The 26,104-nt window shown below is 42.0% G+C and overlaps 1 protein-coding gene across 1 annotated transcript; it reads left to right on the top strand.

Annotated features, from left to right (window-relative positions):
- Positions 1–789: 789 nt before the first annotated feature.
- Positions 790–23,182, top strand: slc4a8 (solute carrier family 4 member 8; the record flags this gene model as incomplete). The annotated part of the gene is made up of 23 exons (XM_079157114.1): positions 790–834; positions 12,183–12,264; positions 12,657–12,809; positions 13,313–13,448; positions 14,565–14,725; positions 16,690–16,866; positions 17,365–17,447; positions 18,025–18,182; positions 18,276–18,363; positions 18,487–18,633; positions 18,759–18,859; positions 19,404–19,578; positions 19,709–19,842; positions 19,949–20,194; positions 20,450–20,555; positions 20,910–21,071; positions 21,175–21,288; positions 21,387–21,548; positions 21,659–21,910; positions 22,016–22,084; positions 22,577–22,750; positions 22,852–22,983; positions 23,075–23,182. 23 exons carry the CDS (start codon positions 790–792, stop codon positions 23,180–23,182), a joined length of 3,165 nt encoding a protein of 1,054 aa, XP_079013240.1.
- Between the last annotated feature and the right edge of the window lie 2,922 nt (positions 23,183–26,104).

The following is a 26,104-nucleotide window of genomic DNA, read 5'->3' as shown; positions in this document are numbered from 1 at the left end:
ATATAATATAATATATAACATTATATTATATAATATTATATAATAATTAATAATAATAACATAAACCTCTGGATTTTTTATATAATTATTTAAAATACAGTTGAAGTATATGTTGTGGCTAATGTTCCTCTACCTTTACTCTGGTAAATGTTTGACTGTTACTTGTAATGGAGTATTTTTTAAATTATGGTATTCCTACCCCGGACCTACTAAAGAAAATAAAAATAGGACAAGAAGTTTTGTCAGCATGGTTCTAACGATTCGGATAGCGTTGTGAATGCAGAGACGTGTCACAAGTAAAAAAGAAGCGACAACAACACACAATGATCATATCCTGCACATCTCAGGAGCCGAAATGTGAGAAGCTGCTAAACTGGACATTGTGTGAAGAGCAACGTACCTTTACAAGCGTATCGTTGTCTTGGTTTTATTGTGTTGGGTAGCAGCAGTGCGTTGCAGCCCGTTGTGTGCCTCTGCGCTCTGATTGGCTGATGCTGCAGCGATGCTCTCTGCATCTTGCTCCCACAGCCAGGAAAGGAGGGAGGGGAGGTGGAAGCACCGACGGGAAATCATCATAACACGAGGAGGGCAAAATTACGCTTTTCACCGATTCCCTCATCAGGAATAGATGTTTAATCTCACCATGTCTGCGGAAACAGAAGCAGCTGCTGGTGCCAACTCGTGACCGCTTCTTCAAAAGGTCCTAAGACAGCGCTGAGTGGCTGATCGCCCCTTGAGCAAGTCTCACCTGTATACTTCGTGAAGACTGAGCCGGTTAACCCAAAAGCCATGAGCACGCCCGTCAACGACCCTGAGAGCATCCTGGGCTACCAGGTAAAGTGCCCTTTAAATGTTTAATGCATGGAGCGGTGCTTTGGCACAGACCTGCCTGTACTCAAGCTCCAACAACTGTAGCCCTCAGTTTGAAATTCTTCAATATAAATTCATAATTTGTCATGTTTCAGGAACTATTTATTGACAGAAATGGTCCCATCCGTTTTATTTGCCCCTGTTGTATTTCCCCATGCATGTCTATGCGGCAGTGTTTTAAATTAATCAGCTATTTGCACATTTTTTTTTGTATAAGCGGACTAACGTTCTCCCTCGATACTAAGTTGTATTAGGGTTCTTACCCTGCAGAATGACGCTGTGTGCGGAGGATGTTGTTGATACTGATATTTTGGGACGCTAACACGTGCAGTAATTCCGGTGAGCGTATGACATTGCGATGAACTGAGTTATTGTTTGCCTGTTCCTGAAGCACACATAAATGTGTTCCAGCCACGACGATTGCAGCAGAGTACTGATTAGATACCGATGTATTGTAACCGCATTCAAATGTAAACTGCCCGTCCTGAAGTCGCTTGTGTGAGAGGAATAACAGGAACGGGACAGTTTGCTGGGTTTTCAGATGGCTCTTTGCTTAAACAGCGTGCTATTTCCTAGTTAAACCTCAAATGACCTTGACGCCATCCTTACACCGTGTACCACACAGTGCTGATCAGCTTCTACTTTCCTACATGTGCGTTTATAGCCAATCCTGGCTGCAGGGGGGAGGGATGCCTGCAGTCAAATGAGGTTGTGAAGGTAAACATGGCATCATCCTTACTGTCTTGTTGATGTGTGAGCCATTATCACATCCCGGGTCAGCTGAGGAGTTGGAGGGAAAAGAGAAAGCAGCGAACAAATGGACCAGTGAGCACACCTGGCTGTTGAAGCTGACACGCAGTAATGTTTTGAAGCTTGATTTTAACATGCATGCAGTATCCCAGTGTCATGCCATTATGATGACATGTAATAACATCCGGTCTGGGGGCAGGAGACAGATGGAGGAGGACCAGAAGTGAGCTGGGAAGTCTCTTATATGATTAGACAGCTGTCTGGCAGGCAGGGGACATTTCCTGGGAAGCTCACTCTTCAAACATTAGGGTTATGCCAGTTAACTGTCACTACAGGAAACGTGTAAGTTTGTCCGTCCACTATTTCTGTGACAGTCTGGTCAGTCAGCATGGACTGGGATCTTTGCCATTCTCTCCACCTGAATGAAGCAGGTTGAAATGTTTGCCAAAAGCACTGCTGAGGTGTCCCAAGTATGGGAAAGGTAAAAGCAGCAATATGAAGATGTATAAATAATCAGCTTGTAAGTAAAAGTTCTGTGTTCAAAAATCCACGCACGGTGCCAATGCAGAAGGACACCTATCCAGAGTGTTCAATTCTTTATGTGTTGATTTATAAGCAGCACTTTGCAGCCGTAATGTTGGTGGGGATACAGTTGGCCCTTCGCGTTCATAAGTACAGGACACCATTATCGTACTGTCCAAAATATATTGCTGTATTTCTAAAGAAGTACAGTTAAAAAATCTGCATAAATTGTCATGTGGACCTATATCTGTGCCTCATCCCTTTGGTGAAATGGGACATTTTGAGCACAGAAAAATATTTTTTTGCAAGCAAAAAGATTATATTTTGTACAAAAATCTATTTTGAGCTCAACATGTTTGTTACAGTGTTTCCTTTATCCACATACGTGTTTATCATTGTGCACTTATGTGGTTATTACCAAACTTAATTTCTCTAATGTGCTGGAATTACATTTTTTTCTGTGCTCAAAATGTGCCATCACACGTTGTAATGTAACTCCATAAAGTACCAGTACCTCTGCTTTGCTTTTAGGTTGTTAAGTAAATACTGTAATTAGTTTTCACCTCCGGTGTTAAGATCTAGATCTGCAGTATAGGGTTGCATGAGCAAGTCCAACGTGCAGTGCCGTAAGGTACTTGTGACGGGCCCTGGTGCAAGTTAGTATGACAGACTAGTGCATGCTAGTTATGAAGCACACACTGTTGGCTGGCAACTGTTTATAAAGCAGCAAAGGAATCTAAATTAGGCCTGGCTAAGTTATTTTCTCTCTTTTCTCTACTTACTGGCTCTTTTATGTTTGAAAAGCATGACTGCTAGTTTGGCATGATGCTGCGCTCACCTTGTCTTCACAGATTAAACTAGCCACCATATATCGTATCGTCACGTGATTGAATGCAGACTTGATATTGGACAACATCAACATACATATTACCCAGCAATCATCATTTCAGTGTTTATGACAAAAATACCAAAGACATTAAAAAAATATTAATTTAATTGAATAGCTTTTTGAAATTAATTTATATTTTTTATATTTTATGTAGATTTAGCAGGTAATTTTGTTATAGATTACTACTACCCTCGAAAAAATTAAAACCATGACAGAGACCGGTTTGCTTCTAATACCAGTTTTATTACAAAATATGTATTCCTCATTACTTAGTACATTGTACGTGTTATTAAAGAATAGCAAATCTAAGTAAAGAAAACAAACCCCAAGAGAGCTAATGTTTATGCAAATACGTCTAATGCCAAACTGCTGCTTCTTAACTGCGAAGGTGACAGTCAATATTATACTTTGGATGTAATCATTCGGGAACTGTTGGAAACTGTTCACTGAATTACTGACACACCTCACAACGTGATAATCTGACTCACACTGTATTTTGTCAAGTACAGTTACACAGTTACATTCAGGACAGCCTCTTCATTTTCAGTTTGAATTGAGCACTTTACAGTCCCATTGATGCCAAATGTATACATGCACCACAGAGGAGCACTGTCTTGATAGAAGACAACTTCTTCAGTTACACCACTGATTCTTACACTGATTTTTATAACCATACAGAGATGCTTGGAAATCAAAGAGTAATACAAACAACAAAACCAGGCACAGAGACACAATCACATACCGTAATACAATGCTATGACTATGTGATGCTGTACTATACCGAGCCAAATGTGAAGAGCACAAAATCAAAGATGTGAGGGAAAATACTACAGTTTTTCATGGTGTCACTATCAGCCCCGATACTGTAAGACTGTGACTCTCTTTCCAGTTCTGTAATTTATGACACTCCACATCATAAATTTGACCCCCCCTACCCGAAACTTTTTCCAATCATTTTACCGTAGCTTTCTTTTTAATCAGTTTGGAGGGTAACCCATAGTCACCTATCTGATGAATAATTGTGTATTTCAAAGAGCAATACTGTATTGCACTGTTGTTTTACAAAGAGTCCTTCTGAGAAAGTCGCAATATAATCTTTTAAAGTACTCAATACTCCACATGATGTTTGAAACTGTTATAGTAATGCGACATATGACCAAAGCCACCATTCAATGAGATTTGTTTAGTTTGCTTAGAGTAAAGATCCAGAGAGGTTTAAACTCCCCACCAGAACGAATATGAGGTAACAAAAGTCTTCAAACTGTAAGTCCAGTTGCATTTCACACAAGTGTTTTAGGTATCATATGACCAGAGAATCATCCAGACGCATGCAGTTAAGAGTGTTTTTGTTTTTGATTGAGAATATTCTTTAACAATTGATGGTCTCAATTTGATAACATATTTTGCAAAGTGTAACTCCAAAATCGGTTAAAATTATACTGTACCGTCGTTCACCCACTAAACTAACTAAGGCTGCAGTAATCCGTCTGTAAAGAAAACAATTAGAGAGCGAGGGCTGTGGAGAGGCAGAATTGTATGTGTGGCAAAAAAAAAGGTGTATATGACTCATGCTACCCGTGGGCTGAAGCAGTCAAAACAACCGCCCCTTTCATCCTATCTCCTGCAGCTCTCTCCTTCACTTATTCACCAGTACCTCTTCCTTTCATCCATTCATGTTAACCCCTCCTCTGAGTGAAGCACCGTCACATGTGTCTCTACAGCAGATTAGTGATGGTGCAATGAAGGGGCAGCGGTCGCCTGCTGCTTTGGCGGCGAGCGCCAACAATGCCTCTCAGACACGAAGCCGTCTGGTCTGGAAGTGACAGGCCCAGTTGTCTGAGTCAGGATCTGTGTCCCTGCTGTCAGTTCAGGGTGCTTCTGGGAAGGGAGGAGCGAGGGGTCAGCGTCTAAAAAGGGGGGGGGGGGGGGGGGGGGGTTCCATGGACTGAAACAGAAACAAATGTTTAACAAGTGCTTTGTTAGAATGAAAGATATCATCGTAACAGTTAGTTGAGTCACCAGTGACAGACATCTCGAATGACTCGGAAGCCTACACCGGGCTGCTGAATCATGATGCACTTTTATTTATCTAAGGTACCATTCGCTGTCTTGCAACGCTCACTGCTCATAGTTATTACATTCATACAGAGTGAAAAATATCCCTTAATAAACTTGCTCTGACAACAATACTATGTGCTCACACAAAAATGATTCCTGCTTCTTTGTTCGACAAACTACACGGTGTAAGTCATGTGTGTTGTCCCTCTGAATTTCAAAGGTCTTCATATCAGCCCTCTGAAGCTCCTCTCACAGCTCCCTCACAGTCCTGATAGAGTGAAAGGACATTTTGACGCAGCACATTGATTGCCCCTCTTAGTCCGGAGACTGGGATGCAAATCATTGCTGCTCTATTTGTCCAGTTCAATCGGTTTCACTGTAATGCACTTTGACATTACCTTCTGATTTTGCCTGAAGTTGTTGCCAAAAACAACCCAACTTGTTTTATCTCTGAAGAATTTTGAACTGCAAGAATTACAGGAGAGCTTTAACTGCTCACTGACAACAGCACCTGGATTGGTTTCCTGGGCAGAAAAGTCTCCCAGAAAAAAAATGTTTTGGTCATACAGCAGTAGTCTGAGAATGTATGAGGATTTCTCTTCTTTACATGCTATAGGTGATTCTTAACTTACAGTTTACATATCAAACCAAGGAATGAACCTGTGTGTGTCCACAGTCACTTTCTGCATCACTTGGAGGTTTATCAGCATCAGAAGTAGGACACTGTGTGCGACTGAAGTATCTTATTCTGCTCTGGGAATCTAACGTCTTTCTGGGACAATCTGCCCTGCCAGAAAATTCATCTTGTTTTTGTTTAGTTATCAAACGTAGGCGAGTGATAGCATCTCTCTATTTTTGGCCTTTACATGCTGAGACACTAGATTGGGGTGCTTAAAGGCATTGTGCATTCATAGAAGGATTAGTTAGATTATCATCAATAACTAAATAATGTGAAAATGTGTCATTATAGACAAAACATTTCAAGGATAGGGTCAATGATAGGTAAGTTAAAGAAGTAGGTACCCACATCAACATTTAAATAGTCTTTGCTTGCTGTAGCCTAATCATTCCTCCTGTACATATTAGCTATTCAAAGAGCCGTTCCTAACATGCTTCCAAGTGATGTGGGACAAAATCCTTGTTTTGTGCAATATACATTCCAAAGTTTATCTAAAGCTTATATGAGCAGTCTGAGTTAGACAAAGTGTCAAAGTTTATTTTTAGCACAAAATCCCCTTGTTTCTCCACCACAGCTCAAAAAGCAAACGCTGTCTGTGGAAACACAAAGAGGGAATTTCATACGAAAACCACTAACTTTGGAAGATACCCTCTTGATTTGAAGCCACATATTTTTTTTACACGAAACGAGCACTGTGAATTTGCTCCCCCATCACATACATTGAAAGAGAATTGGAAATGCATCTTTTAATGCCCATTACGAACAGGAGGAATTGGTTCAGTAAGGAAAAACTGTTTCTATGCTCATACGGGCAACGGATTATTATTTTACGACAGACTTGTACATTTGAACCCTATCATTTAATAGCATCACTGTGGAAAAATCTGAAGGGGAAAACTGAATATTTTGGGCCACAAATACATGTGCCATGTAACGTGCCACTAAACCAAAACTTAACTGAAGCAAAATATCAAAGAGTTAGAATGCAGTGTTCTTAAGCTGTAATGTTAATTTTCTTTCCTTTTGTAAATTCACATGACAGTATCCTCAAGCACTATCATGTGCTTCTTTTATCATATCCAAGCACGAGGCAGCTCCAATGCGTTTCCCACGGGTGGTTAACACTGTTATGCTTGTAAAGGACGGAAACTCAAGGACAGGCATCCATTTTGGGGCTAGTTGTGGACCGCCTCTATGGCGCAGTGGCAGTAATCTGTGTGGAAAATTATTTTTGAGTCATAAACCCTCCCAAGCACTGTGAGTGATCTGAAGCTTGAGGACAAGAGTGGAGAAAAAATGGGACTGTTGCCAGGTGATAGAAACAGGCAGCAGATCACAAATGCTGTGCCCTGTCAGTGGATAATCACGCACACGTGCATGCTTTGGGGGTCACAGATGTGCTCACCCACAGAGAGAGAGAGAGCAATCTAAACTTTGAGTGCCATGTGAGCTAATTAGCTGAAGCACATAATGTGACACAAGGGAGGTGAGGTATGAACAACAGGGAACCATTAACCTGTTGAAAAACACATACCTGCATGCGTTCGCCATTAAGAAGAAGGTGAACTGTGACTACGGGCTGTGCGTCACATCGTGCCATGGAGAGCTTGGACTCAGGAGAAGGACAATCATATCCATGGCATTGACACATGTAATCTGATAAAGATGACCTAAAAGAAGATTTTTTTAATTTCTGTTACATCGTTCTCTGACAAAGAAATTCCACCCACTCTGTAGTTCATTGTAATTGAATGAGGAGTTGATTTTCCTCTTATTTCTGTTTGTGTGTGTGTGTGTGTGTGTGTGTGTGTGTGTGTGTGTGTGTGTGTGTGTGTGTGTGTGTGTGTGTGTGGGTGCACCATATGGATCCAAACTAATTGATGATCTGATGATCTACAATGTTTTCTGGGGCAAAGAGCTTTTAGAGTCTGTCTCTCTCTCTCTCTCTCTCTCTCTCTCTCTCTCTCTCTCTCTCTCTCTCTCTCTCTCTCTCTCTCTCTCTCTCTCATCCATTCTCTCTTGTTGTGTGTCTGTATGTTTGGTAAAGCTCCAGTTCTAATGGACCCAACTGCCTCCAGCCTGAGCCCAAACCCACACACTGCATAGCAGCCCTAATTCACCAGCCACAGCTGCACTGACTGATAACACTATCTGTGTGTGTGTGTGTGTGTGTGTGTGTGTGTGTGTGTGTGTGTGTGTGTGTGTGTGTGTGTGTGTGTGTGTGTGTGTGTGTGTGTGTGTGTGTGTGTGTCAGTGTGAATCAGGATTACATGTGAGAGCAGGAAGAGATTCCCCCTGTGGAGGTTTGGCAAGCACGGGATTGTTTGTTATTTTAATCAACAATCATCACTTGAATCTGAAGCTCCACTTGACGTTGCGGAGCTTTATAGCATGTTTAAGCTCATTGTTTAGCAACGTTATGGTCTACTTCATACCGCTCTCATAGTGTCGTTTAGGCCGTAGCAGGCAGATGTTTTCAGCAAGAAAGTTTTAAAATCTCACTGCTCAGCACCAAATGACAGATAATACAGTGTAAGCCACTAGATGGTGAACTAGTGGAGCATTTAGTAGCTAAAGAGCCAGATATTTCCCTACGCAGTTCGTGGAGACCAAAAACAGAGCTAAAAGGGTGAAACTGTTTGCTAACATGCTCACCATATTAGCTTAAAAAGTATAAATAATGTCAATGTGTTCAAAACTCTGCTGCCCCAAGTCAGTTAGTCCAGGTTTAACATGGATCCAAATTCCATTGACCTCGTGAACATAAAATGCTGTGTACTTCTGTACGATTCTTCTTCTACCTCTGGAACATTTCTTTCAGTGGTTTTACTCTACCTATAAGAGTAAAGTCTGTAATAATGACTTGGACATTGTGGTGCTACACTTCACTACAGTTTTTTTTACGTTTGTCATAGTCTTTTCTAAGAATGAGAGAAAGGAGAAATGTTTGGTGTCGACACTAGTCTAACCAAGCAGAGTGAATGGGTGATCATTCTTATTTACAAAGACTAGTGCAATGCTTGGTCTGTGGTGTTGCTGCTTGCAGCTTTCTCGAGAACCGCTCATACAAACAATGTCACGGAGTACACACAGTGAAAGGGGCAGACTTTACGATTAGGGAAGGTAGTCTTGAATAGCTGTGGATTTATTATGATGTTTAGATATGAAAAATATAGAATTATGTTACTATTCTAACTCAATGTACAATGTACTAATGTGTAACTTAGAAAATAAGCAACTCAACATGCTCCCCCTATTGGCTGGGTCCTTGGCAGCGGCCCGGGTTCATTAACGCTTGGCGACCCTTTACAGTGTGTCATCCCCTCTCTATCCCCAGTTTCCTGTCATCTTCCAGGTTCTCTCATAAAAAGGCAATAAAAGCCCTAACAAAGTTTTGAGTACCTTTTCTAACATTGCCAGTACCAACATTGCCAGTTACCGAAAGGGTGAAAAGTAAAGGACGATGGCGTTTGCATGGGCCCAGAAATCACTAAATCTGCAGCTGAAAAACACATGCAAGTCGTGGTGTAATCACGGTCAGAAACGTTTGGTGAAATGCACTTAGAGAAGGTCATTTCCAAATCGGCATATTAGTTGCTTGCTATGACATAAGTACTGCACTTGTAAAATAGAGCTTGCGGTAACATTATTAGTGTTGTATGTTAGCATCCAGTCTTACACACAGAAATGCAGTCTTACTCACGGGGGAAAAACAACCCAAGTCGAGAAACACTGGTGAAATACACTCTGGTTCAAATCTGCTTCCAGTTGGCTATCTGCTTGTGTTGACTGCAGGGAAGTAAAAGACAGTCCGGTTGTAACGTTTTACCCAGCACCCATGTGACATTCGCAGGTTTTGTCAATTATCCAGCAAATGGAAGTGCGGTGAATGTAAGTCAGGCCCGCTGCGAAAGATATACTGGAGTCAGTCTGCAGGCCTGAAGCCCCGAATACACATTCAAAAGCCTTCTTTTTCTGTCACCGCACTACCATCCCTTGCATAATCATAATTATAAAACCATGAGTCACATTCAGGGTTTGGCTCAAGCATGACTTCTTAATTAAGTGGCCTTATTCTTTACAAGGATAGAATTGTCTCCGGATTAAGAAGTGCTCAGTCATGGAAAGAAAAAAGAAATCCCACAGCACTGATATGGTGGAGAAAGGAGGCAGGAAGGCAACGCCAGGCCACCCACACCTGTGAATTAAGTGTATGTCTTGGCATCCCAAAGCTGTTTTTAACTGTTGTGTGAATTATAAGTGACCGGCCGCGCTGATATTAGAGCGCTTGGTGTAAAAAAAAAAAGAAGAAAAATATAGGAAGATGTTTTGCTCTGATTTCTTGCTTTTAATCAGGTAAGACATTTATGTCTGTACTGCATGTGAATTTGTTTTCCTTATCACAATCTAGTGTTAATATGCTTAGCTGTTGAGAGGCTAAAAGAATGAGACAGAATATAAAAAAACAGCTTAGGGACTTTAGTATTAGTGTAAATACAGTCTGAAATACACACACAGACACACACACACACACACACAAACACACACACACACACACACACACACACAGCACCATCCCCATTTATCACATTTCCCAACTGCAGGCGGAAACCAGCATGATTCAAAAGTGGGATTTCTTTGTCAATAAACTGTTTTATCAGCCAAACCCCATGAGAACTAAGAAACATCACTGCTCGCTCTTCCTCCATACATACACTTACAGTAATACACAGGATATTTAGTGATAAACCATAATGTTTTTTCACCAGAATAAATGAGGATGCTGCTCCAACAGACCAAGACATTTTCATTTCCACTCCACTTATGCAACTCTCAGCTCTCGGCCAATAGCACATCAGAAAGACAAATTGTAATAATTCTTTCCTCTGTGGCCATCAGCAGCCCGAGATGCTGCGTTCGCTGCTCTCTGGATATTGGACTGACCAATTACAGTAAAAGACTGCATGACAGAGACTGTGGATCACAGTGTTTGCCCCTCAGTTTTAACCCTGAAAGTGACACTAATTGAATGGTCTGTCATTATTTACACATCCATCTTTTGACGGACACCCAAGCACATAGCAAATATAAATACATACATGTTTTACAGGCACAACTGTAAGCTAACTATGAGTTTCATTGTTGAACACTAACAATCGTATGTAGTTACTCCTCCTCTGTGACATGTATCTCTCCATTCTCTTTCATTACAAACATTTCATTTCCAAACTGATTCTTTTTTTTTCAACACATTTTTTGAAGAGTGGGTGTCAGTTTTGCCAGTATTTCAATCACGTTGAAGAAATTCTGCCTTTGCCACCCTCACACAGTCTTGGAAACACATCCAGTACGTAGGGATCATGTGTTCAGAGTGGGCGGAAGCATCCATTATGTAGAGAGCTGCATTTATATACCAGTGTGCCTGTGAGCATCTCCATCAACTGTTTGCATTTATTTATAGATTGTTGCTATTGATTCTAACGACTGAAGCCAGCTTTTACATACTATGCTCACACACTTTATGGGTAATGTCGCATCCGGCATCCAGATCTGTGTCAAAGGTTAGACCAGAAAACAAAGGGTGGCATACTTTGGTGCAGCGGTACACACTCGCCGTCTTTAACAGCATGTGGGAGGTTACACAGATTAGAAATGAAAGATTTACTCTCTCTTGCACTAGAGGGATGAAGACAGATCCTGAAAACAGAGGCGCTGCAGCAGCACAGACTTCCAGAGCCACAGTAGAGGTCCACACAGCACTCTGCCCTCATTAGCATAGGACTAATACATGACTATGGAAAACACCTCTGCACTTCGGCAAACACCACTGTTTCTGAGAACGCCTCATGGCTGGGTTAGTAAAACACAGTGACATCCTGCGGCAGTCTCCCCACAGCAGCAACCCTGATGGATGTGGCTCTCTGCTAATTTGATTTGATTTGATTTGATTCCTCCTCGATATTACAGTCTAGCACGTTTCCCAACTGATTCATGCTCTGCTTAACTCTGGCCTGTGTGTGTGTGCGTGCGTGTGTGTGTGTGTGTGTGTGTGTGTGTGTGTGTGTTTGTGTGCCGCCTGCCTGTCCTTCTCTGGGTGTCTGTGCCAGACGGTCTGAGAATAGGCTGTCTGGAATTTGATGCGCATTGTTGAAAAGCTGTTGCCAGTTCGGTCAATTAGCGGCTCTGTTACTCTGTGAGTAGTTTGTCTTTAACAGGACACTTCTGTATATAATGACCTTTTCACAGACCGACCTTGAAGGGCTGAAGGTTTTCTACAAAGTTGAACTTTTTCCATAAGAGCAATTTGGCTGCTGGACACAAAGGCCATTGTAAAGAAACTTGCAATCTGCACTGAATATCCCTAAAAAGAACAGTGGCATTATACTTACATGTGTCTTTGTGTGTATCCATCAGAGGCCAGATGAGGAGGGGGTGGTAGACCAGGGAGGGACCAGCTCAGTACTGAACATCCACTATGAGAAGGAGGAACTAGAAGGTGAGTAACATGCAGTCAACAGACAAAATGTAAAGGTAACAAAATGTGTTTTTAGTAGAATGAAAAGAATGTGTTCAAAAACAAAAACATTTTAAAGGTACAGCACAACATTGAAGAACTGATCTGATTAAATAGAAATTACAACAACAAAAAAACACTCTTAACATTCTTAAAGTCAAAGTTAAAAATGACAGGTGTGATGTTTAAGTTCATCAGATAACTTGCCAAGACGTTCATTGTGAGATTTCTTTATTTACATTTACACAGTTTAGGAACACATCGAACAGCTCAAATGTTTACATATTTATTTTACAATACATCATGACACTAAGTATCTGTATAAAACTATTACTCAGTGATGAAAGTAAAATCTCGTCTCGCCTCTTTTTCAGGCCACAGGGCTCTGTTTGTGGGGGTTCGGATGCCCAGGCAGAGCCATCGTCACCACAAGTCTCACGGCTCTCGCCACCGCAAGAGGGACAGAAGGGCGGGAAGCATCGCTACACAGCAAAGCGAGGAAAGTGAGACGGCCACTTCCAGTCATGGTAACACACACAAAACCTCTTCTTCTTTGCTGACAGTGTCTTTTACTTTTCAAATCCAATGTTTCTTTAGGCGCATCCAGTGATTTCTCAGCCAAAGAGAGAGAAGGAAAATTACAAATTATTATTTGTTATATTGTCATGGCTCAGTGTAGAACATGCACATGTACATGTACATTACTTGCACATCCACCAGAGAGGAGGTGGTTGTTAAACAAAGCTTATCAATACTGCGGGCACTTCACACACTTGCACACACACACATAGAGCACCCCACGCTTAAATTGACAAGCCCACTAATTAGCTACCAAAGAGCAGGGACTAGTCAGCATGTTGCATGTGTGTGTGCATGTGCTTAGGTGTGTTTGTGTGCACGTTTGTGGACCCAGTAGTCATTTAAAAGGTGTGTATGATAAAGGAAGCAGTGTTGTGTGTGTGTTTGTGAAAGTCTTTTGAGAACCACTGTTCACCTCTCATTCCTCCTTCACATTATCTCCCTTCACCAGACACGCCGTCCCAGCGTGTCCAGTTCATTCTGGGCACAGAGGAGGATGCTGAACATGTGGCCCACGAGCTGTTCACTGAGCTGGATGAGATCTGTGTGAAGGAGGGCAAGGATGCTGAGTGGAAGGAAACAGCCAGGTCAGGATTTCCCCTGGGAGCTTTTTAGCAACAATGCTTGGCAATAAAGCTTCTGACAACCCAGCTGCTCTACAGCTGGGTTGCTACGAAGAGAGATGTGTGCAAGCGGTAGTTATATTAAAACTTAGTGGATACTTTTTTGGTCCGTTTGCTCAAAGTGAAAAGCACCAAAGAGAGAAGCAAAACACTGCTGTGATCTCATTCATGATGGTCATATGCCAAATCTCAGTTTCACATGCTAATATCAAACATTTCCCTCATATTGTGTGAATTTTTATGTCAAAAGCATCTTTCCTGGGAGGGAATGGCAAAACCACAACGTAGCATGATGTGTGTTTGTGATGGGAAAACATATTATTTTATAATCTAATGCTCCATCCTTCCTGTCTGCATTGATCTGGGCCCGTACTGATTAAAACTCTAAGATCTATTGCACTTAAAATGCTCTAAAGACCCAACATGGGAGTAAAAAGACAGATTCATCAAGCAACTCACTCCTACTTACAGTGTAGGAGTGACTATTTAAGAGCAACAAGTTATTAATCATGCATGAGAAGCCAATCAGTGACAAAAACTGTGCTACTATTTTTCAAAAAGTTTATTTTATTTTTGTGAAATCCTAAATATCATCATTGGCATTTAACATGGGAGACAATCTTAAATATATTTGTTATAAAAAACATCCATCCATCCATTTTCCTCCACTTATCCGGGGTCAGGTCGCGGTGGCAGCAGGCCAAGCAGGCTGACCCAGACTTCCCTCTCGCCCGCAGCATTTTCCAGCTGGTATGAGCTGGTAATAAGAAAAAGTAATTCATAAACAAGGGATTGAATAATATACGTATTTATATATCTCAGATACCAGATTGTTTTCTTTTTCCCTCAGAGGATTTGATTTAATGATTGCTGTCTGGATATAATGAGAATTTCAACAAAAATAGCAAAAATGTTTTAGAAGAAGATAACCATCCCTACTTTTAAGACACCGCTTTAGCTCTCTTAAATTTAGTAGCATTTTTAAGTTGTAGGAAATTTGATGAGCAGAATTCAAAAGAAAAAAGTAATAACACTTCACATTTACTACTTGCAAACTTCTCGCCTGTCTTCACCTCGCAGGTGGCTGAAGTTTGAGGAAGACGTGGAGGATGGAGGGGAGAGGTGGAGCAAGCCCTATGTCGCAACTCTTTCCCTCCACAGCCTGTTTGAGCTCCGCAGTTGCATCATCAATGGCAGCGTGTTGCTTGACATGCACGCTGACAGCATCGAAGAGATTGCAGGTGACAATTTTTCTAACTGACATGCATTCTTATCTCAGCACCAGAGCGCTATCTATTCCGAGAGCAAAAGGCAAGCTCTGTCTGAAGAATTTTTCATAAGGACAAACATCAGTTTTTATCATTGATGTAAGTGACTGGCTACGCTTTTTCAAATGGATATATGATTTCATAATTTGTTTTCCTGTCTTTCTCTTTCCTGGTCTCTAAAGTCACTTTTCGCTCCTGTCCTTGAGCAACTATTACATTCATTGATATAAAACAGGCTCCATATCTCAGCTGAAATGCCCGCTGGAAGTCTTCTACAAATCGATTTAACCTCCTAACTAAGGGAGGAGAGACACACCTACAGTACATGTCTGCAGGGAGCTTTATCATCGTGAATGCAGAAATTACATGTACAAACAGACACGCACAGACTCAACTATCAATCATAGCAAAGCCTGAACCTTATTTGCATCGAACTCTATAATTACATAAAGCTGCTGCCTGCACAGTTCAAGCTCATTTGCAACTACGCACCTGTAATTTGCATGCAGAAACACGATTGGATAAGCACTGTTCATGTACGTGAATGACCCTAGTTTTAAAAACTGACAGATAAACAAATGATTTACAAACATTCACCCACAAACACACACAAAACTAAACAAATGCACAAATGACAAGTGCAAATTGTTTAGCTGAATGCTTCTGCAATTAAAATGTAGGTTTCACGTTCTTGTCCATACACCAAACAGACGCACTTGTACAGTACATGTACATACACACATACAAAAGATCACATGGTTCAAGGCTCCCTATCAATCAGTCTTCCTCATGGTCATATTATGACCCTGATTTACCTTGTTGCCTGTAATCATTCCTCTTCTCCAGCTCTCCAGCGCTCTTCTCACTTCCCTCTCGTGTCCATGTGACTCCTGCCAGCAGCACCTGGACTCAACAAGAGTAGCAAAGATGGTCGACAAGATAGAGACAAAAAAATGTATTTCTTTACTTGTTTGATTTTGAAAGTGTGGCAAAAACTAAGACCAAGAGAATGTAATAGGAAATGCTTGAAGTAGCATACAATGTGTATGCCAGGTATTATTGAATGTATCTCATTATCGTATGATTAACTGATGGTCACCAGTCAAGTGATACACCGGAGGAGGCAGAGCTGTTGATGTGTTAAATTAGAGGGGAAGTGATCCATCCAGTTAGCTACGTTAGATGTAGCATTTGTGTGTTTTGATTTAATTTCAGGTGGTCCTCTTGTCACCGTCCTTGCTGATTATACTGGCACTGAGCATCACATATTATCGCTGGCCTTGAAGCGTGCTCAGAATTAATGCTTGCACTGCTAGTGTGTGTGTATGTATGTGTGTGTGTGTGTGTGTGTGTGTGTGTGTCAGGCAGACACTATGATTGAGTGTGGAGAAGGGAAGGAAATAAGGAAGGAAAGAGCTGGTGCTGACTCAGCAAGCGAAATAGAAAAGACTTGGAAGGGAGGAGAGCAGAAGGGGTGAGAGAGGTAAAGAGATGGTGATTATTCTCTGCAGTCCCACATGAACTGATATGTTCGCCACATATTGACTGACCACCTCCAACATGTACTTTCTTATCAGCAGTGTGCCTTTACATTTTAATGACAGAAATTATACCCGAAAAACTGAAAAAAGCAAATATGTCATAGTTCAAGGAAGGCTCTGTAGTTGGAGCACAGGGAATCTTAACTAGGTTATTAGCTAGTTTTTCTTTTATTGATCATAAATGGTTTGAAGTTCTGGTCAAAATAGCACAGATTGGACCAAGGGATTTGTTTATTTACTAAATCCAACGCAATAAACGAAATGCAAAAAAATGTATTGCTTTAAAATGGAAAGTCTCTCTCTCACTTGGAATGTGGCTCTCTGAAATCAATATTTGTATACCTTTGTATAACTTATTGTACTTATCATGCGTGTTTCTTTGTTCGTGTGTTGCAGACATGGTGCTGGACCACCAGGAGGCGTCCCATGAGCTGGACGACAGTGTGAGAGTGAAGGTGCGCGAGGCTCTGCTGAAGAGACACCACCACCAGAATGAGAAGAAGAAGAACCTGATCCCCATCGTGCGCTCCATGGCTGAGGGAACCCGCAAACAGTCAGAGACCCACCTGACAGGTGGGTGACAAACATTTCGTTATCACAGATCATGTCTTGGTATGACTCATATGTAGAAATCCACTGTCATGGATTTAAACTATAATTACTTTTGTACATCTGGCTACAGAAACAGAAAGTCTTGGAAATATGAGTTGACTTATAATTACTTAAGTTAGAGTCAAGTCTGCTTGATATGATAATTACATAAGATTTAAGATTTCTTTATCAGAATGATGGATGTATAAAAACTAATAAAAGTAAACATAGGGGAGACTAAAAGCAACAAGACTAAGTAACAGACAGACACATTTCTAAGCAGTGACATTTAATGCTTTCAGAAACTGACTGCCAAAGCCTGTTTCCGAACAAATGGGCGATATATTAAGCCTTACTGGCGTTTTTTTACTTTGCACTTGGCAGGCCAATAGATATTTGCACTAACTCAGATTCTCGCTCTCTCTGTCTCTCTCTCTCTCTCTCTCAAACACACATACACACACCCTTACTGTCTAACAGGGTCAGCCACATCTCCCCAGCCTCCGGCAGCTACAGAACCCGCCAAGAACGGTGGCGGACAGGACGCCCCTCAAACAAGCAAAGTAAATAAGCAGGCAGTCATTAATGTGCTGCAGTTCGTTCAGTGCACAGTTTACGTTTATCGGTAGATGTTGTGAAGACCACAATAGAACTTGAATATAAAAAAAGAGGGGATTAACACTTCGGACAACAGCAGTGTTTTTTTGCTTGTATATTTGTTCTATATGTGTCTTGTGGCACCCTGCTATCTATAATCAATGTTTGGTGCACTGTGCTGTCAACAATTAGGTCACATAGTGCCCCCTAGGAGACAACAGGAGAACTACATTTGTTCAAAGTGCATCCCACCGCAGCAGCTCATCACTGCAAGACTGTTAAGTACAGCCACAAAGGGCAAAGATGAAAGCTTCCATTGAGCCATTAATTTCCACCAGGGATTTTAGTGCCTATCTGTACAGTTTAATATCCTGAGCACTGAAATGCTGCACCTGTGGTGGGAAAGCTTTATGTACATTAAAGACATTTCTATTTGCATTGTTAGTTCTGAAGTTACAGGATGCAAGAATCTCAGTGCACCGCTGGAATTAAGTCTTTTTTTTGTATTCTTAACTGATGTTAACTTCTGACTTGTCTCACCAGGTTGACATGCACTTTATGAAGAAGATCCCAGAGGGTGCAGAGGCCTCCAATGTATTGGTGGGAGAACTGGACTTCCTGGAGAGGCCCATTGTGGCCTTTGTCCGCCTCTCCCCTGCTGTGCTGCTCACCGGACTCACTGAGGTCCCCATACCTACCAGGTAGACGGGCACAATTAAGTCATGAAATCAAATGTCAATTCAGTAATCCGGGAATGCTTAATATACTCTAAATCATCTGCTGACAAATATCAGGTTCCTCTTCATTCTCCTGGGCCAAGATGGAAAGGCTCAGCAATACCACGAAATTGGACGCTCTATGGCGACCATCATGACAGATGAAGTAAGAAAGCTCCGCCAAGTCAAATCTAACTAAGAAACTTTCACAGAACAAATCAAATCCCAACGTCTGTATTGCAATGGCAGGCAGTTAAGCTTCCCCTGCCCTCACTTTTGTCTGAACCAGATCTTCCATGATGTAGCCTACAAGGCAAAGGACAGAGGTGACCTGCTGGCTGGGATAGATGAGTTTCTAGACCAGGTGACGGTTCTACCACCAGGAGAGTGGGACCCCTCCATCCGGATTGAGCCCCCAAAGAGTGTCCCCTCTCAGGTACACAGCTGTGATGAGATTTACTCTTCAGGTTTGAATTTTAGCTAGAACTTAGATGCAACCAAGAGTGGATGTATGTTGTTTTTTTATTTGTCTGTTCCTGGACTGGTATTGGGTACCTGCAGGAGAAGAGAAAGATGCCAGGAGTCCCTAATGGCGCATCCTGCCAGGTAGAGGAAGAACTACATGCTGAGCACCACGGACCAGAGCTACAGAGAACGGGAAGGTGAGCTGTTATCTGCAGGTTAATTACACAGGCTTGTTGCTTCAGTAACGGCTTCTATATTACAAGGTTAATACAACATTACAGACAAATTCAGGTTTCAAAGATACAAATATTTTATCCCCACAACTGGGAAATAACATAGATGTAGACAGATATGCTGTCTTCAAAACAGGCTGTGGAGAACATGGATTTAGCACCTGTTTTGTTTACTGAAGGGTGGAAGCCTGGGGTGAGTTAGCACTCTCCAGTTTGTCAGTTGCTGGGGCTGAAGAATCTAAACTTTGATTTGTGAGGAGCTGACGTGGGATAAGAAAGTGACAACCCAAGTGTGATAGCCTAAAAGAAAAAAAACATGCACCAAAACACTCTTCCTTTTATTTCTCAAAGGTCACTGAAAATCTTCTTTTGATGCAGTGATGTAGAATTGTATTCTAGGATGCTTGGGTGTGTCAGCTTGATATTATATCTCTACATACCTATTTCTCCACCAGATTGTGTTCTAAACTTCCGCGCCCCTCTTTTTTTTGTTGTGTACCGTGATCAGGTTGTTTGGTGGTCTGATACTGGACATCAAGAGGAAAGCTCCGTTCTATCTGAGTGACTTTAAGGATGGCCTTAACCTCCAGTGTGTGGCCTCCTTCCTCTTCCTCTACTGTGCCTGCATGTCTCCTGTCATCACCTTTGGAGGACTGCTGGGGGAGGCGACAGAGGGACGCATCGTAAGGGCACAAACACACTCAGACACAGTAACATACTGCAGTGGGATTGGAAGATTATGAATACAGTATGGACATTGTACATGTTACTAAATACGAGACATACACTCTGTATTTCCACCATGTGTTGTAGAGTGCCATAGAGTCCTTACTCGGTGCGTCTATGACTGGAGTAGCCTACTCTGTGTTTGCTGGTCAGCCTCTCACCATTCTGGGCAGCACAGGTCCTGTGCTGGTTTTTGAGAAAATCCTCTACAAGTTCTGCAAGTATGTATTACAACAACCTGTCTGTGACATTTCTATCATCACCACTGTAGTCGTCGGTTAACTGGTTATGTATTCCCTGTATTCTTCTCTTCTCTTTTCACATCAGGGACTACGGTCTGTCCTATCTGTCTCTGAGGACTTGCATCGGCCTGTGGACGGCCGTGCTGTGTTTGATTCTGGTTGCCACTGATGCGAGCTCTCTGGTGTGCTACATCACTCGGTTCACAGAGGAGGCCTTCGCCGCCCTAATCTGCCTCATCTTCATCTACGAGGCCTTGGAGAAGCTAATCCACCTGGGAGAAGTCTACCCCTACAATGTAAACAGCGATCTAGACAAACTCACAATGGCGTAGTGAGTAACACCATTTTCACTTTGCTGGCTCATATGGCAGATTTGTCATTTTTCATTGTTTGTTGTCCTTTAAGAATATGCAGCTGTCGTTCTCTCTACAAGCCTCTCTTCACACTGAGGCTTCACCTTTGTTTTCTCCACGTTTCTGCTCTCCTCTACAAGGCTTCATGTCACATCCTAGATTACCTAATTTTAGTGATAAAAGCCTGCAAGCCCAGTTTTGTAAATCTGTGTTGCGCTGTCTATTCTCTGTAGCTGTAGGTGTGCAGAGCCTGATAACCCCAGTAATAAAACCTTACAACTGTGGAGTGCGAGAAACATCACGGCAGCTGAAGTACCCTGGACCAACCTTACTGTACAGGTAATGTAACTATGTGGAAACACACACACACACTCTCTCACCTAATCTCAGTGTAACTTCCACATGAGCACACACTGCTTACTTTTGTAAACATTCAACTAACCCACTCACCTTCCCGTGGGCAGTTCGCCTCTCTTATTAGGGACCTTTGCAAACACTGACAAGGACATTTAATTGATTAACCTTTCCCTGCTGTGTGTATAACTGAGCACACTAAAAGCATGTCTTGTTTCTTAAGCTTTGTAGACTCCTTCCTGACCGTCAGATAATTTAGATAAAACAGCCTTTTGATCTATTTTTACTGGAGTCAAATCAGGCAATTTTGTTCCGTAACCGATCTGTAAATCTCTACAGGAGTGTATCAGTCAGCAGGGCCACTTTGTTGGGACAGCATGTGGCCACCATGGCCCCTACACCCCAGATGTTCTCTTCTGGTCCACCATCTTGTTCTTCTCGACTTTCTTCATGTCTGCGTTCCTCAAACAATTCAAGACAAGTCGTTATTTCCCCACCAAGGTATTCAACGTATACGACTGCTCGCTAAGCAAAGGTGTGACCAGATATTCCCAACCCTGACATGCCACATTAGTAACCACCGATCTCTTGCTCTCGTGCCCAGGTGCGATCCATGATCAGTGACTTTGCCGTGTTCCTCACCATTGCCGTCATGGTTCTGCTTGATTATGTCATTGGAGTGCCCTCCCAGAAGTTGAAGGTGCCCAGCAAATTCCAGGTATAGAGGAATTAATGATTATAGTGCGGACCTTAATATGAACGCCACATGCTCATGTTTGAATCATGGCCTCACTCCTCTCTGTTGTGATCTTCCAGCCTACCAGAGATGACCGAGGTTGGTTGATCAATCCAATAGGAACCAACCCATGGTGGACAGTCCTGGCTGCAACTATTCCTGCTCTTCTGTGCACCATCCTCATCTTCATGGACCAACAGATAACTGCCGTCATCATCAACCGCAAAGAGCACAAACTGCTGGTAAGACAATATACATCTGCTTGGCACTGTTGCTTCCAACCGAAGCTGGTGAGCTGCAGACTGTAGCTCAGTTTTACGTGTACGTAACTGACCTTCTCTCTGGTTTGCAGAAGGGCTGTGGGTACCACCTGGACCTGCTCATCGTCGGAGTGATGCTGGCGGTGTGCTCCATCATGGGCTTGCCCTGGTTCGTAGCAGCCACGGTGCTGTCCATCTCTCACGTCAACAGCCTGAAGCTGGAGTCAGAAAGCTCGGCTCCAGGAGAGCAGCCTCGCTTCCTGGGCATCAGGGAACAGAGGCTCACTGGCCTGGTCATCTTCCTGCTCATGGGCTGCTCTGTATTCATGACTGGAGCTCTGCAGGTTAGTCAGACAAGCTATGCAATAATGCTGCCCCCCTCTGGCTGGGATATTTTTGATAATGTTTGTCATCAAAGCTCATTGATGTATTTTGGGTTTTTTTTCCAGTTCATTCCTATGCCAGTGCTGTATGGTGTTTTCCTTTACATGGGAGTCTCTTCATTAAAAGGCATACAGGTAACGTGAAATGTGACACAGGAACAATATCCTTTATGGTAAAATAAGAATATTTACAATAAAGCCACTGTAGTACAATTAGAAAATGTCTGACTTGTGCACCCCCTGGTTGTAGTGTCGTGTGTTGTAGTGTTTTTTACAGTGTGAATAATTTGCAAGATGCAATAAACAGATATGTGTTCAACTTTTACTATATTCACACCTATTGCGTCAGCTTGGAGTCATTCAAATACAAAATGTCCGAGGTTATTCTTCTGCCCTCTCCTTCTTTTTAATTTGTCTGTCCCTGTGATGCCCTCTGCTGATCCAATTAATTCCGTTCTATTTCAGTGAGGCCTGACAGTTGATTGTCAGACTAATCCAACTAAATTTGTCATTCATAAACACTTTCTCTCTCTTGCCACCTGTCTTCCTTCTCTGCTCTCATTAATTCATCTCTCTCCTTTTCCCTCTTTGTCTCTAATTTCTCCACCAACTGCGACCACTTCTCAGTTCTTTGACCGTCTAAAGTTGTTCGGCATGCCGGCGAAGCACCAGCCAGACTTCATCTACCTGCGTCACGTCCCCTTGAGGAAAGTGCACCTGTTCACTCTGACACAGCTCACCTGTCTGCTGCTGCTGTGGTTCATTAAGACCTCACCTGCCGCTATTGTCTTCCCAATGATGGTGAGCTGGCAACCGCCAACCTCTCTCTCTCTCTCTCTCTCTCTCTCTCTCTCTCTCCAAATGTCTTCCATTTAAACAACTTGTTCCTCCTGTGCCTGAAGGTGCTGGCTCTGGTTTTTGTTCGCAAACTGCTGGACTGCTGTTTCTCCGACCGAGAGCTAAGTTACCTGGACGACTTAATGCCTGAGTGGAAGAAAAAAAACCTTGATGATGCCTCCAAATCGATAGAAGAGGTAGTCTGAATGGAATCTTGAAATACACAGATGACAATAAATAAACATGCATCTATTGACTGCACGTTTGTGGCATTGATGTGTCTTGTAGGAATCACAGGTTATGCTCAGTACAACGAAGGAAGATACAACTGCTGTTCAGATTCCCATGGAGAGTAGCAAGCCCGTTCAGACCCTCAAAGCACATGACCTCAGGTGAGCACACACACATGAACCCCCACACACACTCAAATGGACAGGATGGACATCAGATGATCAGAGTGGTAAGATTATGAGAGAAATGCTTCACTTTCCTGTCAATCTACATGCACGCTTGTCTTGTTTGGTGTGTGGTGATCTGCTGTCAAGTGCACCATGTGAATACTAACACACTGAGACCTCTCCCTAAGCCCCAACCTACTCCCAACACTCTTCTTTCTGCTCTCACCCTCCTTTTCCTCTCCCTGCTCCTCAGGTGTGACCCCTCCGATATTAATATATCTGATGAAATGTCTAAAACCACCGTGTGGAAATCCCTCAACTCCAATCAAAAGGACATTTGTCCTGTAGCTGCTAAGAAGGCAAGGCCATACCCTCTTTTTCCTCACCCCATTACCTGGAAATATTCCCGCTGCACATTGATGTCACTCACTTCTTTTGTGCTGCGCTATTGTTGCAATGATTGGTAATTGCAAATTGAGGGCAGCCAAACTGTGCTCTGTGCTCTGTTAATTCTGGGTTTGTGTGTTTTCCTCTGCAGGATTGAAGGGATTGCGTTCATAGACGAGTAAAAGATGTCCGCCGTCTTGACACTCTGTAGTTCTGGACCACAGGACACTGCGATTTGGCTGCTTTGACCGTCAGCCACTTCAGTGCTTAGAGAAAAAGGTCTTGATGATTTCAACCAGCTAACAGCAACACATAATACTATCCACAAGCATACAGACAAAGAGAACGTAGCACACGCACATAGATAGACATACACATGCACTTTTATCTTTGCGAGGACTAGAAATATTTTTAAAAGCGGATTTGTTTAAAATAAAAACTAAACTAATTCCAACTCTGAACCCTTGACTATAAACTAGCACCAACCTCAGCAACATTAATTTTATTTTGATCAGTTAACCAGTTCAGAAAACCCTGGTCTCAACCATCATCTTCTACTTGAAGTTTTCTACTAAACCAGTCAGGGATGAAAGCCCTTAGTGATACGTTCTGGCCTGTACACTAAAGCCTTTGGCTTTCCATCTTAGATGTGAGATTGAAGGATGATATAGAGGATGAAACTTTAAGGCATTCTCTTCTACAGCAGAATTCACCCGTGAGAATCAAATAGCTCAGTTTTAATTCATTTGTATCTAATAATGTGATCTAGAGACACATCCTGTTCCAGCCACAGTGACAGTAAATAATGAAAGACACTGTGACAGCTGCTGGTCATTTTACTGAGATACGATGACATTTGCTGATTCACACCTGAAAGCCATGACTTTAATCAAAACTAATTTAGATGTAACAGCCTCACACTACGACAGTTAGACAGTTATTCATTCAGTGTCACTGGTCTGTCTATCTCCAAAAAGTCTGGATGGTTTATTTTTTTAACTCATGGGACACTCTGCTGTTTGTATGTCATTGTTTGTAATTAGCTAACAGTTGCTTATTTACACATCCAGCTGATTTGAAGCAGCATTAGCATTCTTTTTTTCCCCGGATGAATGTAAGTCCAATATTCACTCTGCTTTTAGCTCTGTTTTTGGTCTAGACCAAATCCTGTGAAAATTATGGTCTTTTTAGCTGCTAAATGCTGCACCAAGTTCACCAGCTAGTTGCTAACTTTGTTTATCAGCTGTTTGGTACTGAGCAGGAAGTTTACAGCTGATTTTTAGAGTAGTTTCGCCAAAAACAGCTGCCTGTTGCAGTTAAAAACAACCCTATGAGAGCCGTAAGAGTGAACTAAAACAGTAAAGTTATGGGCTAAGAGCAGAGGGATACTGCAGAGTTGGATGATCACTACAAGCGACCCCATTCAAATAGAACTAGTCATGTGATCACTGTTAATTATAAATATAAGAACAGACGCACAAAGAACTCTCAACTCAAATACATTGCAGGTTTAGTAATAGATAGACAAATCCTCTTTTGGAACATAGAACTTTGTGTCAGTTTTGTGTGATGATGTAAACTGAAAACTGTAAATGTTAGAAGACCGACTTCAGTTGAAGCAGCGGCATCAATAACGTGTTTTTTTAAAGGTGTAATCTTTTTCCCTTTATGGACGTTTGTCTTTGAACTAATGGTTGTGTACGGTAGAGGCTGTTCTACAGAATATTTGTCATGTGTTAGTACTGTGTCTTATTTCTTTACCTCAGACAAGTTCATGGATGATCCTGCAAGGCACTTTGGACGACGTCAGTTCAGGGGAAACCAGAACAGAGAAATGGTGCGTGTGTGTGTGTGTGTGTGTGTGTGCGTGTGCGTGTGTGTGTGTGCGTGTGCGTGCTCGTGCAAGCGAGCAAGAGAGAGAGAGAGAGAGAGTGTCATTGAGCATCAGGAAAGGGGGACTGCAGGACATTCTTTTAAGCAATAATTTACCCCAAATCCAAATCCAACCCAACTCTTTATGTTTTCTTTTTTGTGCCAGTGCAACATTTTTTATCCTCCCCATGTGACGGTTCAGTAAAGTTTAATATTTGAAGCCAAGAACACTTTACATATGCCAAAAAAAGTAATCTTACACTCAATTAAAAGGATACGTATTTTTCCTTCATTATTTGGATCCCCAAGTCAGTTTGGATAAACAAGGTTCAACAGTAATGTGCTCCTCATTTCATTTTTATTTAACAGAATCAAATCTCAGAGAGCCAAAGGAAGCAGAGAGATTATGTTGTGAAAGAATGACCTTCACTAATATTTAATCTGTAGTTGCAATTTCTGTAGATAAGGAATTTGTGATATATTTTACTTTGAAAACGTATATTGCGCAATTAAATAATTTTACAATAATTTATTACATTTAATTATTTTTAGATACAAAATTTCAATGTGTTCTCTTTATTTGCTGTATATACTGTAGTAAGAGAGATGAGCTAAGAGAAAGGCTGAATAAGGCAGCACATAATATACATCAGGAGTTTCT

This window comes from Pholis gunnellus, assembly GCF_910591455.1.
Source record: "Pholis gunnellus genome assembly, chromosome: 3".
Classification (NCBI taxonomy): domain Eukaryota; kingdom Metazoa; phylum Chordata; class Actinopteri; order Perciformes; family Pholidae; genus Pholis; species Pholis gunnellus.
Note: the sequence above shows the minus strand (reverse complement) of the source record. Positions and strands in the feature narration are given on the sequence as shown.